The 19,255-nt window shown below is 36.5% G+C and overlaps 1 protein-coding gene across 2 annotated transcripts in view; it reads left to right on the top strand.

Moving 5' to 3' along the window:
• Positions 1 to 5,637: 5,637 nt before the first annotated feature.
• Positions 5,638 to 19,255, top strand: part of LOC144958195 (uncharacterized) — a 91,515-nt gene continuing 77,897 nt past the window's right edge. Inside the window, exons 1-2 of one of the 2 annotated variants that reach the window (XM_078889997.1) lie at positions 5,638 to 5,680; positions 5,962 to 6,460. In XM_078889997.1, coding sequence (XP_078746123.1) covers positions 6,395 to 6,460 — 66 coding nt within the window. In that variant the 5' untranslated portion in view covers positions 5,638 to 5,680; positions 5,962 to 6,394. Of the gene's footprint in view, positions 5,681 to 5,728; positions 6,461 to 19,255 lie in introns of those variants that run through there. The other variant, XM_078889996.1, reaches the window with a different exon arrangement.

Raw genomic sequence — 19,255 nt, 5'->3', positions numbered from 1 at the left:
CCTCTTTGGTGTTTCATGAACACATAAGGTCGACAGTAAGGAGCGCCAGTGACTTCTGTCTTCTGCCAGCTTCCGGACCTCACCCCAGGTCCAAACGAAGGATGTCATCTCTCTTTCCATTGATCTTCTCCAAGTTTCCAGTGGTCTTCCCCTATTGCGATTATCGCTGTGTCTTCTATAGGGGTGGCCGTGGCCAGAGTCCTTGGCTGAGATGGAAACAGTCGAATAAAATCATCTCTCTGTACTCATTTTTGTTTATATATATATATATATATATATATATATATATATATATATATATATATATATATATATATATATATATATATTTATATATATATATATTTATATATAATATGATTTGTAAAACATTTGAGAGAGTTCCTCTTAGTGGTGGCATATATTTCTGTCAGGATGAGACATTTAGGTGATCTCGTACTAAGTACTTTGATGGTATACTCTTGGAATATACATGATCCCTGTTCGAACCGATTCCCTTTTGCCTTACCTTTTCTTTGGTGCTTTAATGTAATTCTTTTTTACTATCCTATTTTCTTCCTATTTACTGGCGCGGATATTACCTCAATGTATTGCAAGCGCAGTAAAACCCTTAAAAACAAAAACAAACATATCTCTCTCTCTCTCTCTCTCTCTCTCTCTCTCTCTCTCTCTCTCTCTCTCTCTCTCTCTCTCTTCACGTGTTAACAGTGACCATAATATTAATCGTTTCGTGGATGCGAGTCTAACCTTAGACACGAGACAACGGTTTAGTAGATTTAACACCTTATGTAAGTCAATTTGAATTCCTGTGGTCGCCTGAAACGCCCAGTCTAACTGGTTGTTGTTGTTGTGTGTGTGTGTGGGGGGGGGGATAGAGGATAGATCCATCGACTGGCTTGTTGGTCAGGAATGATAACTACATATCTATCAAGATTTGTAGAGATCAGTCAAGAGTTATCTACATACCTGTGAGCTGCGATTGTCTTATCAATATTCTTGAATTGCATTGTGAAAACTATCGACTTAAACGGGACATTGTAAAGGCTTGGAAATTTTTTTCAGATCTGCAAATCTGTCACTTAACCGATTGTTAGTGAAATAGGACATTGATCGTGGCCTTCGTAAAACCATGGCCTGACCGTAGCCATCGTTAACATATTATAGCCCGACACTCGAATCCACTATGACTTATAGTTTGACGCCATTTTTTTTCACCGCCCAGTGAGTTGTCGTTAGTAGAGCTCAATGTAACAAGTTATTCCATTGGTTGAACTGTTGAATAAAACTCACGATTTGTTTTCTTTTACAGCCAAAGACTTGTCTTTTGACGACATATTTTGGTTAGTGCCAGGGTATAAGTGTGGCCTTCGTAAAGTTATGGCCTGACACTGACCAAAAAATGAAGTCAAAATGTCAGTCTTTTGACACAAAAGAAAACAAATCGTGAGTTGTATTCAATAGTTCAACCAATGAATTAACTTGTTTCTATGAGCTCTACTAACGACAACTCACTGGGCGGTGCAAAAAACAAATAATGACGTCAAACTGCCAGTCCTTTTGGATTTCAGTATCAGGCCATAACATAACGATGGCTACTGCTCATGGAAACAAGTCATTTCACTGGTTGAACTATTGATACAACTCACGATTTGTTTTCTTTTGTGGCAAAAGACTGGCATTTTGACGTCATTTTTTTGGTCAGTATCAGGCCATAACTTTACGAAGGCCACGCTGACACTGACCAAAAACTGACGTCAAAAGACAAGTCTTTGGTCACAAAAGAAAAGAAATCGTGAGAGTTCTATTCAACAGTTCAACCAATGGGATCACTTGTTTTCTCGATCACTACTGAAGACAACTCACTAGGCGGTCCATAAACCTAAAAATGACGTCAAAATATGGGTCTTAGTGGGTTTTTAGTGTCGGGCTATAAGTTAACGGTGGCAACACATGGATACGCACTAATATAGAGGAAACAAATTTGACGTCACTCACCTTTTTGTTCTCGTTTTTAGCCAACCATTTTTATGAGTAGTTCTCACTATATTCTATTGATCAGTTCATAAACATAGTTTTGTGTGTGTTGGTGCGTTTTATCCGGCTGGCGGATGCTGTTAGTATTTTACCTAAGTGCATATAATTAATTTAAAAACTTATTCCAGGATGTTCGGCGTTATCCCATTGTTTATATCACAGGTCATGTTATCATCCCTTCTTGGGTACTCAGTAAAATAAGCAACCGCTATGTGAAAAATGAAGCTATCAATGATCAAATTAAGACTAAACCAAAAAAAAATACCTCCCCCCCCCCCCCCAAAAAAAAAAAACAAAAAACAAAACAAAACAAAAAACCAAAGCAAAACAACAAAAGACAAACTTGACATAAGCCTCTTGATTCCTTGTGGAACAGAGGGCGCAAAACAAAACAAACAAAAAACAAAGGCAACTAGAAAGTATGTATATATATAGACTATAGAAAATAGCATTTATAAGCGCAATACCCACTATAGCATTTATGAGCGCTATACCCACTAAACGTGCTTAAAGAGTAGAACAAGAGGTTTCTAGCTAACAGCAACACTTATCATGTAGGACGACACATGACGCCTGTAAGTCGATTCTACATTTTTAGTTTTCGACAGAGACACCGCTGTTAATGATCAGGTACTCATTTTACATTTGAGTACGATTAGAGAATGTGAGTAAAGAGCCTTTTCCAAGGACTCAACTATGCGCCGCTCAAAGCGGGACTCGAACCCTGGATTCTCCGATTCGATGACGAGTGCCATACCACATAGTAGCCCAATATAGCGCAATACCCTGTGACTATTCGGGGACTTCCGGTTAGTGGATAGAGTCAGTTAGCCCGAAACGTCAACAAAAGAAAAGGAAAGGAAAAATACAAGGAAGATAGAAAGAGGGAACCCGTTGATAAGACCGAATTAATTGTCGACAACCCACTAAAATATACTCAAAGCACTTTACAAGATGTCCCAATCCAACACTTAACATGACACTCAAGACATGATACCTGTTAAGCGCTATTATTATTATTATTATTATTATTATTATTATTATTATTATTATTATTATTATTATTATTATTATTATTATTATTATTATTATTATTATTTAAAAATTTCAATTCCAGCCCGTTTAGACAGATTTCCCAATATGCAGGATTTCCCCATTTCCCATTTCCACGACGCTATGATCGTGTTTACTGTGGAGGAGACAACAGTAGTGAAATAAGACAAATAAACGGCCATTTGTCCAGGGTGACTTCCACTATCCTCTTGTTTACATCACAGGTCGTAGCCCTTGGAGTCCTGCATTCATGCTATACGTTTAGGTAAAAACCTCACAACATCCGCCAGCCAATATTAACGTACCAACTAAGAAAACGGTGTGAAATCTTTAACTTTATAGATGGAACAAAGTTGACGTCACTCAGGCCTTTGTTATTGTTTTTTTGTTTTTGCCATCCATGTTTGTGAGTAATTCTAACTAAACTGTATTAACCAGACTATAAACGTTTAAGGTTACACATAGCTTTGTGTGTTGGTCTGTTATACTTCAGGATGGCAATGCTGTGAGTTTCTTTGCCAAAGGCATACTATCTACAGTCCGATTGATACACTTTAGTGAAAAAAATCACTAACAGGCTGCCTAAAATTGATAGATAGTATGCGCTTGGCTAAGTAACTCACAATATTGCCATCCGGAAATATAAAGAACCAACACACAAAACTATGTCTAATCTTGGTCGTTTATTACTCATTACTCATAAACATGGATGGCAAAAAAAAAAACAAGAACAATGACCTGAGTGGCGTCAACTTCGTTTTATCTATAATAGTCCTTCCTTCATATCCAAAAACAATGAAATAGGAAGAGGAAGAAGAAGAAGAAGAAGAAGAAGAAGAAGAAGAAGAAGAAGAAGAAGAAGAAGAAGAAGAAGAAGAAGAAGAAGAAGAAGAAGAAAAGTAAGAAATGCATTACATATTTAAAATTGGATTTATCGAGTTATTGAACTCAGCTCTAACCTCCTGCTAGCGAGAGAAAGTGTGTATGGAATATGTGTATGTAAACAAATCGCTCTTCAATACTTCAATTTTATTTATTTATCTTTATCAGCAAATTCGGTTTTCTTTTTAATGTTAATTCCCCCCTATTATCATTGTTTATCTTATCCACGCAGGTGAAAGGGTTCCATTAGCTTGGTCTGTAGAGCATTCGCTTCGTACGCAGAGGGATCCGAGTTCGATCCCAATGAAGTCAATTTCTTTTTTATTTTTTTTTTGCTCAAACTCCCCCCCCCCCCCCACCCCGCCCCCCCCCCCTACCTTTCCACGAAGCAGTGATTGGGTAGCTTCGTCTGAAAGCTCTGGCGGAGAGTGCCTTGCGATAGACAAGCGCGATATCTAAAGGGTAGCAAGTGACCGCTACTGTCAGTTTCACGCTGTAGAAACCGGGATAAAAAATATTGATCCCATTCGGGATCTGTGTCAGTCTCTTTGATCTCCCGTTGTAATAATAATAATGATAATGATAATAATAATAATAATAATAATAATAATAATAATAATAATAATAATAATAATAATAATAATATTAGTATTACATTTATTATATTATTATTATTATTATTATTATTATTATTATTATTATTATTATTATTATTATTATTATTATTATTATTATTATTATTATTATTAAAATCATCATAATCATCATTATTATTATTATTATTATTATTATTATTATTATTATTATTATTATTATTATTATTATTATTATTATTGTTATTATTATTATTATTATTATTATTATTATTATTATTATTATTATTATTATTATTATTATTATTATTATTATTATTATTATTATTATATTAATATTATTATATTATTATTATTATTATTATTATATTATTATTATTATTATTATTATTATTATTATTATTATTATTATTATTATTATTATATTATTATTATTATTATTATTATTATTATTATTATTATTATTATTATTATTATTATTATTATTATTATTATTATTATTATTATTATTATTATTATTATTATTATTATTATTATTATTATTATTACCACAATTGCCACAACTATTATTAATCAACTCAACATAAACTTTCCAATCAACCCCACACCATAAGACATGGATATAATAAATACAACTTTCTTTATCAAATGATATAACCTTGTACAAACATATCGATCACCACAGGGTTTAAAAGCTATATTTCAGTTATGATTAATTCGACTATTCAATCAAACATTCCCAACCAGGTAAAAAGCGATCAATCATAAATTATCATATCGAATTAATTGATCCCTTCCACGTTTTTAAACAACTCATACAAACTTTACTAAAAGGTCGCTTCTTAACGACAACACAACACATAATATAATATACAAAAAGAAACGAATCAAAGTTGGGGTTTAAAAGTTATGTGTATGTATGAATGGTATACATAACCCTTTGCAGTGAAATTGAAACCTAACACCCCTTGTATCTTAATCGAGAATGGAATCTTCCAAGATAGGAGGAATAAGAAAAGTAAACAAAACAGATTACGCACAGTTTCTATGCAACCAAATCGTCTCTGCTAGTTTTGGCTTGGACGAGACAATCTGATCTTCTTGAAAAGGGGGTGAAAGTATTTAGTTGTGCTAATAATATAGGGTGTGCTATAACAGTTGAACCTAAAGAGAAATTAAATATTGTAAAACTATTCATTGTTCTTAACAAAAGGTAGGAACCCGTAAGACGTGATTGGTTTTTATTGAAAAGAAACGGTTATCGATCTATCGATTAACATTGGTGCCAATCAATCAAGTTATTCTTTGAACCCAACAGTGATCTAGTTTTTATAGCTTCCATTTTTTTAGTTTTATTATTTTTATCATTCCTCTGGCTTTTGCTTTTTCGTATTTTTAGGACTCCGCGCATTGAAGAGTGAGAGTGAGAGAGAGAGAGAGGGGGGATCATGCGAGAGTTGAACCATAACTAAGTCCGTGTCTTTTGTAACCCTCTCCCCTCTCCTTTGCTGTGAAATACGTTTAGTATCTTATTCGCTTCTTGTCTACGGGTCGTTGGTGTTATTATTAGTACAATATTATTAAAGTTGGTGAAATGGACGTTTAAACACGCTTCACTTGTTTGCGATTCAAGTCATTGTGGAGAATGAATTTTAAAACAGGGACAATGTGAATGGATTTTGTTTTATATGACATAATTCTGGACAAGATTGGACGATTTTGCAGTTAATTTTGGTGGTGGGTGTTTGTGAGATTTTGTGACCAGGCGCTGGCTGACGAGACAGCACCGACGTCGTTTCTAAGGCAACGAAGAGGGACGCTTGATTTTCAAGATGGCGACGGACACTGAAAGTATGCATGAGAATATGACCCGCCTGCGCATGCGCATGGTACAGCAGGTAAGTGATTTAAACCTTATGGCTATTCAGTGTTTGTTGGGTTTTTTTGTGTTTTACAAAGGCGTTTGAACAAAATTGACCTTATCTCCGGTTTATGATCTTGAAAGATATCAGTATCTATAACTTTTCTTTCTCATGTTCCAACCTTTGTATTGATATTAGTGTTGGTGATGATGTTGATGATGGTGATGATGATGATGATGATGATGACGACAATGATGATGATGATGATGATGATGATGATAATGATGATGATGATGATGATGATGAAGATGATGATGATGATGATGATGATGATGATGATGATGATGATGATGATGATGATGATGGATGCAACCCGCGTTTATAACAAATTTACAACTCTTCTTTCATTCTCTTTCTCTTTCCCCTTCTCATCCCCCTTCTCCCCTCCTGCTATTTCTCCTCCTCCTCCGCCTCCCCTTCTCTAACTCCTCCTCCGATTCCTCATCATCATACTCGTCATACTCTTCCTCCTGTTCCTCTTCCTCTTCCTCCTCCCCCTCCTTATCCTCCTCCTCATACTCAGCCTCCTCCTCCTTCCCCTACTCCTGTCTTCCTCCCCTTTTTCTATTCCCCCTTTTCCTCCTCCTCATACTCCACCTCGTCCTCCCCCTCCCCTCCTCTCCTCCTTCCCCTCCTCTCCTCCTTCCCCTCCTTTCCTCCTCCTCCTCCTCCTCCTCCTCATCATCATCATACTCTTTATACTCCTCCCGTCTTACTCCTATTTTCTTCCTGCACCTCCTTTTTTTTCTTATTTTTCTTCTTCTTCGCCTTCTCTTCCTCATTCTCAAACCCTGCTTCCCCTCCAATTCCTCCTCCTCCTCCTCCTTTTTTATCTACCACCATCCCCCCCCCCCCCCCCCATCACCATCAGTATTACTATCAGTCATTTTATCACCACGACTGCTACTACTACTGCTACTACTACTACTACTACTACTACTACTACTACTACTACTACTACTACTACTACTACTACTACTACTACTACTACTACTACTACTACTACTACTACTACTACTACTACTACTACTACTACTACTACTACTACTACTACTACTACTACTATACTACTACTACTACTACTACTACTACTACTAACTACTACTACTACTACTACTACTAACTAACTACTACTACTACTACTACTACTACTACTAACTACTACTACTACTACTACTACTACTACTACTACTACTACTACTACTACTACTACTACTATATACTACTACTACTACTACTACTACTACTACTACTACTACTACTACTACTATACTACTACTATCTACTACTACTACTACTTACTACTACACTACTACTACATACTACACTTACTACTTACTAACTTACTACATAACTACTACTACTACTACTACTACTACTACTACTTAGATTACAGCTACTAATACTACTACCACAACTACTAATGGCCCTCATTATCTTGATCATTGACTTCATTAAAAGTCTCAAAAACTCATTCATACCTTCGGGACTCATGATTCGAGTATTGAGGCACATTGTTATCAAACAGTTGTACATGATTTGTTTTGTTCATTCGTCTATTATATTATCATTAAGCCCCCAAAAAATGGTGTATTAACGAGTTATCTTCATATTTGTATTCACTGTGTTGGACACAACTAAGGGAGATAATCCATAACAAGCGGATTCTTCAAATAGCTTAACATAAAATCGCGCAAAATGTGCTCAAGATTGAACACATATCTACATCGTCCGTAAAGCGCTCTAATATTTTTCTCCCAACCCCTATTGAATACTCGTTTTACAACTGAATATAACGAAAAAGTGTCATACGGAACAAAAGCGTGATATAAAAAAGCAGGATACTTTTTAAAAGAATAAAAATGAATACATTTGTTAAAAAATGATCTTTTATATGGAGCAATTTACGCTAAACGTGTTCAAAGCGCCTTACAAGGGGCTCCTGGTCAACAACAACACTTAACATGTAGGACGTTACATGACGTCTGTTAGGCGATATTACATATTTTTTTTTAACAAAGACAATACTGTTAACGATCAGGTAGTCATTTTACACCAGATTACGGTGAGATAATGTGATTAAAGAGCCTTTCCCAAGGACTCAACTATGCGCTGGGAGAGGCTCGAACCCAGGACCTTCCGATCCGAAAGCGATTGTCATACCACTAGACCACATAGCCGCACATCATCTCATTCGCAGTGTAAACCACTCTTCCAGAGGTCTGGATACATACCTTGTGTAATTCATCTTCTGGTGTCAGAGTGATTGCATCTTATTTTCTGGCCTAAATAAAAGCTGGTCGTCAATAAAGAACATCCATCCACGTTCTTGTACACCCCGTGATCATAAGAATCTATCTATACAATCTATCTATAGAATCTATCAATCTTACTACTAAAATAGTTATGCCACATCATGCTTCAATATGATAATAAACTGCGCTTATATAGCGTATATTATCGTTGGAGGGAGGGGAACTATGCGTTTTACAATAAAATCTCGAGAATAAAAAGAAATGTGAAAACATGACACACAAATATTAGCGACAGGTTTATACATAATATGCAAGTAAACCCTCTGTTTGGAATGCCTTACCACGAGCATTCATTCCTGAAAAAGAATTTTGTCTATTGTTAAACGTTCACTTAAAAGATATCTGTTTCGTCTTGAGTAGATGGTATGAGAAGCTGTTGTGTGTTGTGTGTGTGTATGCTTGTCTGTGTGTGTGAATGAGTATGTTTCAGCCAAAGTAATTTGTAATTTAAGCACTTAGAGTCTGGTGTCTCGGAGTTATAGCGCTATATAAGTTTTCTGCATTATATATATATATATAATAAAATTACAATGAAAAATGTGCCACACATAAACAGAGACATTAAACTTGTATGAAAAGTTGAATTATTATTTATGATTGTATAAAACCAATAAACATATAGGTATAGGGGCTATAAAAACTAAAATCATGTCACATTTCTTGATTTTGAATGATAACATTTGTTTTAAAGGATTTAAAAAGAATATTTTGAGTCTAAAAATATAATGTCCTCGGGCAGGTTATTCCAAAGTCGAGGCCCTGCAAATTTAAAAGACCTCTCACCATTATGTTTTTGCCTCACTTTGTTTTTGTTGGGTTTTTTTTTTTTTGTTTTTTTTTATTTGTTTTTTTTTTTTGTTTTTTTTTTTTTTTTTTTGGGGGGGGGGGGGGGGGGGTTGCTACACTGACTGGGATGAGCGTAAGTTGCTCCCATGTGAATAAAAGTTATAAAGGTCATAAAGGAAGGATGGCGCTTCGTTATTTTCTTGAGAGATAAGTTGGTGGCATCCGGAAGTATAACGGACCAACTCACAAAACAATATGTAACCTTTAAGGTTTTTAGTCTGGTTAATACGGTTTAGTGAGAATTGCTCATAAACATGGACGACAAAAAACAATAACAAAGACCTGAGTTACATAAACTTCGTTCTATAAATAACAAAATGTTGTGAACTCATTATGAGAATAAAAATGCTATCGATCACTTTCTGACCGGATGCTGTTCCACGACGTCACTTCCTACGAGCACACCAAGCACGTAGATCGCAGCAGAGACCCTCAACTATACAGAAAGCAAAGGGAATGCTATACAGTGACGCCTTTGTTGGCTGCCGTAACGTGGGCAATGGCTGGAACTGGACAAACACTGTAATGATAATTAATTTTCCTGTTTTCCTTTGGTGACCAGCGAGTCCAGCCAGCGTACTTTTGCTGGAAGAATGCCGTGTCGTTAAATAGAACAATATTAGCTTAGCTTCTCTTTTTCTTCTTCTCTTATTAAAAGTGCGAATTTCTGAACTAATGGCCAGGGAAAATGTGACCAATTTCATCTATATGGTACCATATCGGAATAATAATAAAAATAAAAACATTTTTTTTAAAACTGAATCTAAAGGCAAAATTGTCAGGAGTTAAGAAAACAATGTTAATTTAAGTTAAGTTACATGCTCTACATAAATGTATTGAAGATCTTGCTCTCACGGGAAAGATAAAAGGTAAAAAGAGTAAAGGAAGACCAAGAAAAACATATTTGAATAGTTTGAAAAGCTGGACGAGAAAGAAAGAGAAGAGTTATATTAGTTTTCTGAGATTATCTGATCAGAGAGATGAATGGCGTACCATGATCACCGATGTCTGGCACAGACTTGATACTTGAAGAAGAAGAAGAACATACTCTTAGGTGGGGTCTTCTGATCTCCCAAGGTGGGCGGAGAGGTGACTTTTGCTGGGCCTCCTATTCCCCGATATCTGTTTTCCCTTCCCACATTGCTCTCTATCTTTGCTATGGATTGAAGTTGATTGGTTTATCCTGGTCCTAGCGGGGATTCATAGCCGAGAGGGCACATTGATCGATTGCCCGTGGACCATCAGCTGTTTCCTATGAACTAGTGTTTTTGCCATCCATGTTTATGAGTAATTCTCACTAAACTGTATTAACCAGATTATAAACGTTTAAGGTTACACAGAGTTTTGTTTGTTTTGTCAGTCATATTTCCGGATGGCAATGTTGTGAGTTTCTTAGCCGAGCGCACATTCTCTATAACAAAGACTTGAGCGCCGTCAACTTTGTTCTATCAATACCGTTTTGATTGAACGGGTTACAAATCATGTCAACGTCCTGTTCTACCAACTATACAAATATAGAATATAATATAATTGTATGAAATTCCATGACAAAAGGTAGGCGAAATCAAACATGAGAATTATGGTAGCCTGTTTCCATATTATTTGATCACAGTTGACATTTACGCTGCTGCTCCTGTGTCAACCAATCCGCTCTCTGTAAAGTGCATCGTCGTAGGGTCCAGTGTTCGTCCAGCTGGCTGGAGAACCTTTTTAGTTTCTCACAACTTAGTGACCAATCGTTTTGGTACTACAGTACTAATAATTAATCATTATTACTAAATAGTTGTTGGATTGGTGCTCTGTAAGTAGTTTGTACCGAAGGACATAGTGAGATTTATAAGTGTTACTCGTCGACTCAGTGCGGTGATATTAATGTCAGAGTGATTTAGATAGAGAAAAATAATATTTATTAGAATAAAATATAAGGTTTGTTTGAAACATTTATGTTATTTTATAAAGTTAGTGAATATAACTTACTATAAAATTGAAATAAACAAACTCAACTGAATAGCCTATTTCCGTTCAATGATAGCCAGAGATCTATATTTAGATTTTCGTCCGACTGAGCCATCGATCACATGATTTTTTGCTGTCAAACGATTGGATATTTCTTTTTAAATGTAAATACGCAGATTTGTTAATGAAGGTTATCAAGTTGTTCTCAATTTTTGAAATATCTAACATCTCAAAATGTCTCATTATTCAGCTTTACACTTGGGTATGTTCACAACTTTCATATACAAAGCAGGGTGTTTACATTATTTATAAAGAAATATCCATTCGTTGGACAACAACAAATCATGACTCTATGGGCGAAAACCTGAATATAGATAGTATGCAGATGACGTCACTCAGACCTTTGTTATTGTTTTTGCCATCCGCGTTTGTGAGTTGTTCTCACTAAACTGTATTAAGCAGACTATAAAAGTTCATGGTTACACAGAGTGTGTGTGTTGGTCCGTTATACTTCCGGGTGGCATTGTTGTGAACTCCTTGGCCAAGCGCATTATATCTATAGATCGCTCCCATTCGGGTCGTGTCGCTGACCTTTCTGTCATGCACATTGACATTTTCTAGAAAGATTACTGAAATAACACTGGGAGACGTTTCGAATCAATTACACCATTCAGTCATTTAAGATTTTCACTTAATTTTGAACCTCTGATCTGATATCAATATGAATCCATTATTAGAAGACGTTTCGAATAGATTAAACTATTCAGTAACTTATGATTCCCACCTTAACATTGAAGACTTTAATCTCGTATCAATGATTCTATGGTGACATTTTCTACAAAGAGAGCTGAGATCATTTTGTAAGACGTTTCGAATGAATGCACAAATCAGATTGTATGATATTCCCTAACAACCAACCCCTGAAGAATTTTGATCTCATATCAATTATTCTACCATGACATATTCCATAACATTTGTGATAATACCACTGATTCTACCATGACATTTTACATGACATTTGTGATATACCAGTGATTCCATGACATTTTTTTACATGACAATTGTGAAATACCAATGATTCTACCATGACATTTTTCATGACATTTGTGAAACTCCCATGGATTCAAGACAACGGCGAAAAAGGGAAATTCTGGCAAGTTTTTATTTTAAAACTAAAACTCTCCTCTCATATAGAGCAATTTCCATCATAATTTGTGACCACCATCTCCAAACGGTACGATGTCGGGATGGATTTTGTACCCGAAAAATGAATCTAGAAATAAAATAATGAGAAATCCAAGCTTTGTGTTTTCCAGTACAAGAAATAATATTTATTCTCCACAATCACGAAGGGAAACGAACCCCAAGTTTGACGTTTGAGGCTATAAATAGAATTTCCATCACCTTGTACATCCCGACACATCGCCGTTTGGAAACAGTGGATTACAAATCTGCTCTTGAAAGAAGGTCCAAGCTGGCAGCAGAATATGTCATGCAAGACAGGACATGACACCTGTTAGGCGCTACAAATCATATCATAACATGAATGAAAAGCTAATTGGAGTAAATCTATTAAGTAGCAGAAGTATTAGTACTTCGGAGGCATTAGGCCTACGGAGCCAATTCCAATTCAGAAAAGTGAGTGGAGCAGGCACAGTAGTAGTAGTAGTATCAGTAGTAGTAGCAGTCGTGGTGATAAAATGACTGGTAGTAATACTGATGATGATGGGGGGGGGGGGGTACTCAATGTGTCTCAATCGTTTCTATGTTATATGTTTGTGTTGAGAATATTGGCTACTAAGCTTAACTGCTGGTCAAAAATAACTTCGCGATGGTTGTGCGCGAGCGAGCCTGAGATCTCTAGTAGTGGGTGAGAGAGGGCTCTAGAAATATGACTTGGGTTTGAAACGAATATTTTTTGTATTCGTGGATAGGTAGAGCCACGCTCTAAACTGCCAGGCGGAGTTGTCGTACCAATAAGGTCGCAGGTTCAAACCCCACCACCGCCGCGAAAAAAATTTTATTCTCTATTGTCTTCTGGCACTATTCTACTCACTTCATATCTTGTTGTTACCAATTCCAATTCCTACAGTGTGAAACGGACAATAGCAATTTTTTTTCTTATTTTTCTTCTTCTTCGCCTTCTCTTCCTCATTCTCAAACCCTGCTTCCCCTCCAATTCCTCCTCCTCCTCCTCCTTTTTTATCTACCACCATCACCACCCCCCCCCCCCATTGGATACAATACGATAGAATGACTGCTGGGTGGACAGGGAGATCAAAGTTGATAAAAGCTCGACTGCGCCCGGGGTCTATGTCCGTCTTTTTGCGTATGAAATTCTTTAAGCACCTGGAATAAAAACAAAGTAATACGAATAGTTTTAAAAACTTGTCTCTGGCAGAAACAACACGAGAGAAGGATTAAGAGAGGGGGGAGAGAGAAAGGAGAGAGATGAGGGGGAGAGAGAGGAGAAAGGGAGAGAGCGGGAGAAAGGGAGAGAGAGAGAGAGGTGGGGAGAGAAAGGAGGGAGAGAGAGGGGGAGAGAGAGTGTAGGAGAGAGAACGAGAGAGAGAGAGAGAGAGAAGTGGAGAGAAAGGAGGGAGAGGGTGGGGGGGGGGGCGATGGGGAGTGAGAGTGTAATAAGAATAGTTTTGAAAACGTGTCTTTGGCAGAGACAACACGAGAGAAGGATTTAAAGAGGGGGGGGGGGGAGAAAGAGATGAGGGGGAGAGAGAGGGGATAGAGAGCGGGAAGGGAGAGGGGTGGGGAGAGAGAGTGTAATAAGAATAGTTTTGAAAACTTTTATTTTGGCAGAGACAACACGAGAGGATTTAGAGGGGGGGGGGAGAGAGAGATGAGGAGGAGAGAGAGGGAGAGAGAGAGAGAGGGAGAGAGAGGGGAGAGAGGGGAGAGAGGTGGGGGAGAGAGAGAGAGGGGGAGAGAGAGAGAGAGAGACAGAGAGAGAGAGGGTGGGCTGGGGAGAGAAAGTGTAATAAGAATAGTTTTGAAAACTTTTTTTTGGCAGAGACAACACGAGAGAAGTATACAGAGGGGGGGTGGGGGAGAGAGAGAGAGAGAGAGAGAGAAGGGAGAGAGATGAGGGGGAGGGAGAGGGAGAGAGGGAGAGATAGGGGGAGAGAGAGGGGGAGGGAGAGAGTATAGGAGACAGATGGGTGGGGAGAGAGTGTGTCGGAGCGAGAGAGAGAGAGAGAGAGAGAGAGAGAGAGAGAGAGAGAAGTCTTTGTATTCAATAACTATAAATTTGATAATGTGGTACGCTTTCTCTCCAAGCACATATTAAATATATTGTTTTTCATTCTCTGTCATTAACGGTGACGACAACAATCATTGTTCATGTCCATGAAAATGTCACTTTTAACATTCGATGTATTATCTTATCTATCAAAGAGTATATGTTCAAGGTCTCTCGATTCAGGAAATCAACAACAATAATCATAATAATAATAATAATAATAATATCAAGAACAACAACAATAACAACTACAACAACAACAACTACGATGGCAACAGCAGCAACAACACAATCAACAACAGCAAAACCACCACCACAACGACAACAATAACAGTAAAAACCACCACCACAACAACAACAACAATAACAGTAAAAACCACCACAACAACAACAACAATAACAGTAAAAACCACCACCACAACAACATAACATAAACAACAACCAACAATAACAGTAAAAACCACCACCACACAACAACAACAATAACAGTAAAAACACACCACCACAACAACAACAATAACAGATAAAAAAACCAAACACTACAAAACAACAACACAAAACAATAAAGAAACACCACCACACAAAACAACAATAACATAAAAACCACCACCACACAACAACAACAATAACATAAAAACCACCACCACACAAACAACAATAACAGTAAAAACACACCACCACAACAACAACAACATAACAGTAAAACCACCACACACAACAACAACAATAACAGCAAACAACCACCCACCACACACAACAAACAATAAACATAAAAAACCACCACCACCACAACAACAACAATAACAGTAAAAACACCACCACCACACAACAACAATAACATAAAAAACCACCACCACAACAACAAACAACCAAAAACATACAAAAACCACCACAAAACACAACTAAAAACAACCACAATAACAGTAAAAACCACCACACACCACAACACAACAATAACATCAAAAACCACACACACAACAACAACAATAACAGTAAAAACCACCACCACAACAACAACAAAACTAACACACAAACAAACAAAACAACAACCACACACAACAACAAACAATAACAGTAAAAACCACCAACCACAACAAACAACAATAACAGTAAAAAACAACCACCACACACAACAACAACAATAACAGTAAAAAACCACCACAACAACAACAACAACAAAAACAAAACAGTAAAACCACCACCACAACAACAACAACAATAACAGTAAAAACACCAAACACATACCACACCACACAACAACAATAACAGATAAAAACCACCACACACAACAACAACAAAACAGTAAAAACCACCACACAACCAACAACAACAATAACAGATAAAACACCACCACAACAACAACAACAATAACAGTAAAAACCACCACAAACAACAACAACAAAAACAGTAAAAACCACCACAACAACAACAACAATAACAGTAAAAACACCACAACCACAACAACAACAATAACAGTAAAAACACCACCACCACAAAACAACAATAACAGTAAAAACCACCACCACAACAACAACAATAAACAGTAAAAAACACCACCACACACAACAACAACAATAACAGTAAAAACACACCACAACAACAACAACAATAACAGTAAAAACCACACACAAACATACAACAACAATAACAGTAAAAACCACCACCACAACAACAAATAACAGTAAAAACACCACCACAACAACAACAATAACAGTAAAAACCACCACCCCCACAACAACAACAATAAACAGTAAAAACCAACCACACACAACAACAACAACAATAACAGTAAAAAACACCACCACCACACAACAACAAACAAATAACAGTAAAAACCACCACCACAACAAACAACAATAACAGTAAAAACCAACCACCACAACAACAACAATAACAGTAAAAACCACCACACACAACAACAACAATAACAGTAAAAAACACACCACCACAACAACAACAATAACAGTAAAAACCACCACAACAACAACAACAACAATAACAGTAAAAACCACCACCACAACAACAACAATAACAGTAAAAACCACCACCACAACAACAACAACAATAACAGTAAAAACCACCACAACAACAACAATAACAGTAAAAACCACCACCACCACAACAACAACAATAACAGTAAAAACCACCACCCAAACAACACAACGTAAACCACCACAACAACAACAATAACAGTAAAAACCACCACCACCACAACAACAACAATAACATAACAACCACCACCAACAAACAACAACAATAACAGTAAAAACCACACCAACAACAACAACAATAACAGTAAAAACACCACCACACAACCACAAAAAACCACACCACAAACAACAATAACAGTAAAAACACCACACCAACAACAACAATAACAGTAAAAACCACCACAACACACAACAACAATAACAGTAAAAACCACCACCACACAAACAACAACACAAAACAGTAAAAACCACCACCACAACAACAACAATAACAGTAACACCAACAACACACACATAAACCAACCACAACAACAACAAACAGTAAAAACCACCACCACAACAACAAACAATAACAAAAAAACCACCACCACAACAACAACAAAAACAGTAAAAAAACCACCACACACCAACAAAAACAACAAAACATACAAAACCACCACACAACAACAACAACAACTAAACAAAACAACACCACACAACACACCCAACAACAAATCAACAGTAACAAACACCAACCACAAAAACAACAACAACAATAACAGTAAAAAACCACCACAACACAACAACAACAATCAACAAGTAAAAAACCACCACCACAACAACAACAATAACAGTAAAAACACACCACCAACAACAAAACAAACAACAAAACAACAACAAAAACCAAACCACCACAACAAACAACAATAACAGTAAAACACCACCACCACAACAACAAAAACACAAACAGAAAAAACACACAAACCACCACAACAACAACAAACATAAAAACCCACCAACAACAACAACAAAAACAGTAAAACCACCACCACAACAACAACACAATAACAGTAAAACAACCACCAAACCACAACAACAACAACAATAACAGTAAAAACCACCACACAACACAACAACAACAAATAACATCAAAAACACAACAACACCACCACACAACAACAATAACAGTAAAAACCACCACCACACCAAACAACAACAATAACAAAAAAACCACCAACCAACAAACAACAAAAAACAGTAAAAACCACCACACCACAACAACAACAATAACAGTAAAAACACCACACCAACAACAACAAAACAGTAAAACCACAAAAACAACCAACAAACAGAAACAACCACACAACAACAACAATAACAGTAAAAACCACCACACAACAACAACAACAAAAAAAACAAAACCACACAACAACAAATAACAGAAAACCACACCACAAAAACAATAACAGTAAAAAACCACACACCAACACAACAAAAACACACAACAACAAAAACAACACACACCACCCACAACAACAACAATAACAGTAAAAACCACCACAACACAACAACAATAACAGTAAAAACCACACACACAAACAATAACTAAAAAAACACACCACACACAACCAACAGACAACACACAAACAAAAAACCACAAACCAACACAAAACAACAATAACAGTAAAAACCACCACACACAACAACAAAAAACACTAAAAACACCACAACACAACAAAACAGTAAAACCACCACACACAACAAAACAAACAAAAACCCCACAACAAACAACAAAAACCACACAAAAACAACAGAAAAACAACAACAAACACAATAAGAAAAACCACACCACACAACAACAACAATAACATAAAAACCACCACACACAACAACACAACAACACAACAAAAAACAAAAAACCACCACAACAACAACAACAATAACAGTAAAAACCACCACCACCACAACAACAACAATAACAGTAAAAACCACCACCACCACAACAACAACAATAACAGTAAAAACCACCACCACAACAACAACAATAACAGTAAAAACCACCACCACCACGACAACAACAATAACAGTAAAAACCACCACCACAACAACAACAATAACAGTAAAAACCACCACCACAACAACAACAATAACAGTAAAAACCACCACCACAACAACAACAATAACAGTAAAAACCACCACCACAACAACAACAATAACAGTAAAAACCACCACCACAACAACAACAATAACAGTAAAAACCACCACCACAACAACAACAATAACAGTAAAAACCACCACCACAACAACAATAACAGTAAAAACCACCACAACAACAACAACAACAATAACAGTAAAAACCACCACCACCACAACAACAATAACAGTAAAAACCACTACCACAACAACAACAATAACAGTAAAAACCACTACC

Source organism: Berghia stephanieae, chromosome 12 (genome assembly GCF_034508935.2).
Source record: "Berghia stephanieae isolate SIO BIC M18660-M18661 chromosome 12, UCSD_Bste_1.3, whole genome shotgun sequence".
Lineage (NCBI taxonomy): Eukaryota > Metazoa > Mollusca > Gastropoda > Nudibranchia > Aeolidiidae > Berghia > Berghia stephanieae.
The sequence above is the reverse complement of the archived record's forward strand: the minus strand, read 5'-3'. Positions and strand labels throughout refer to the sequence as shown.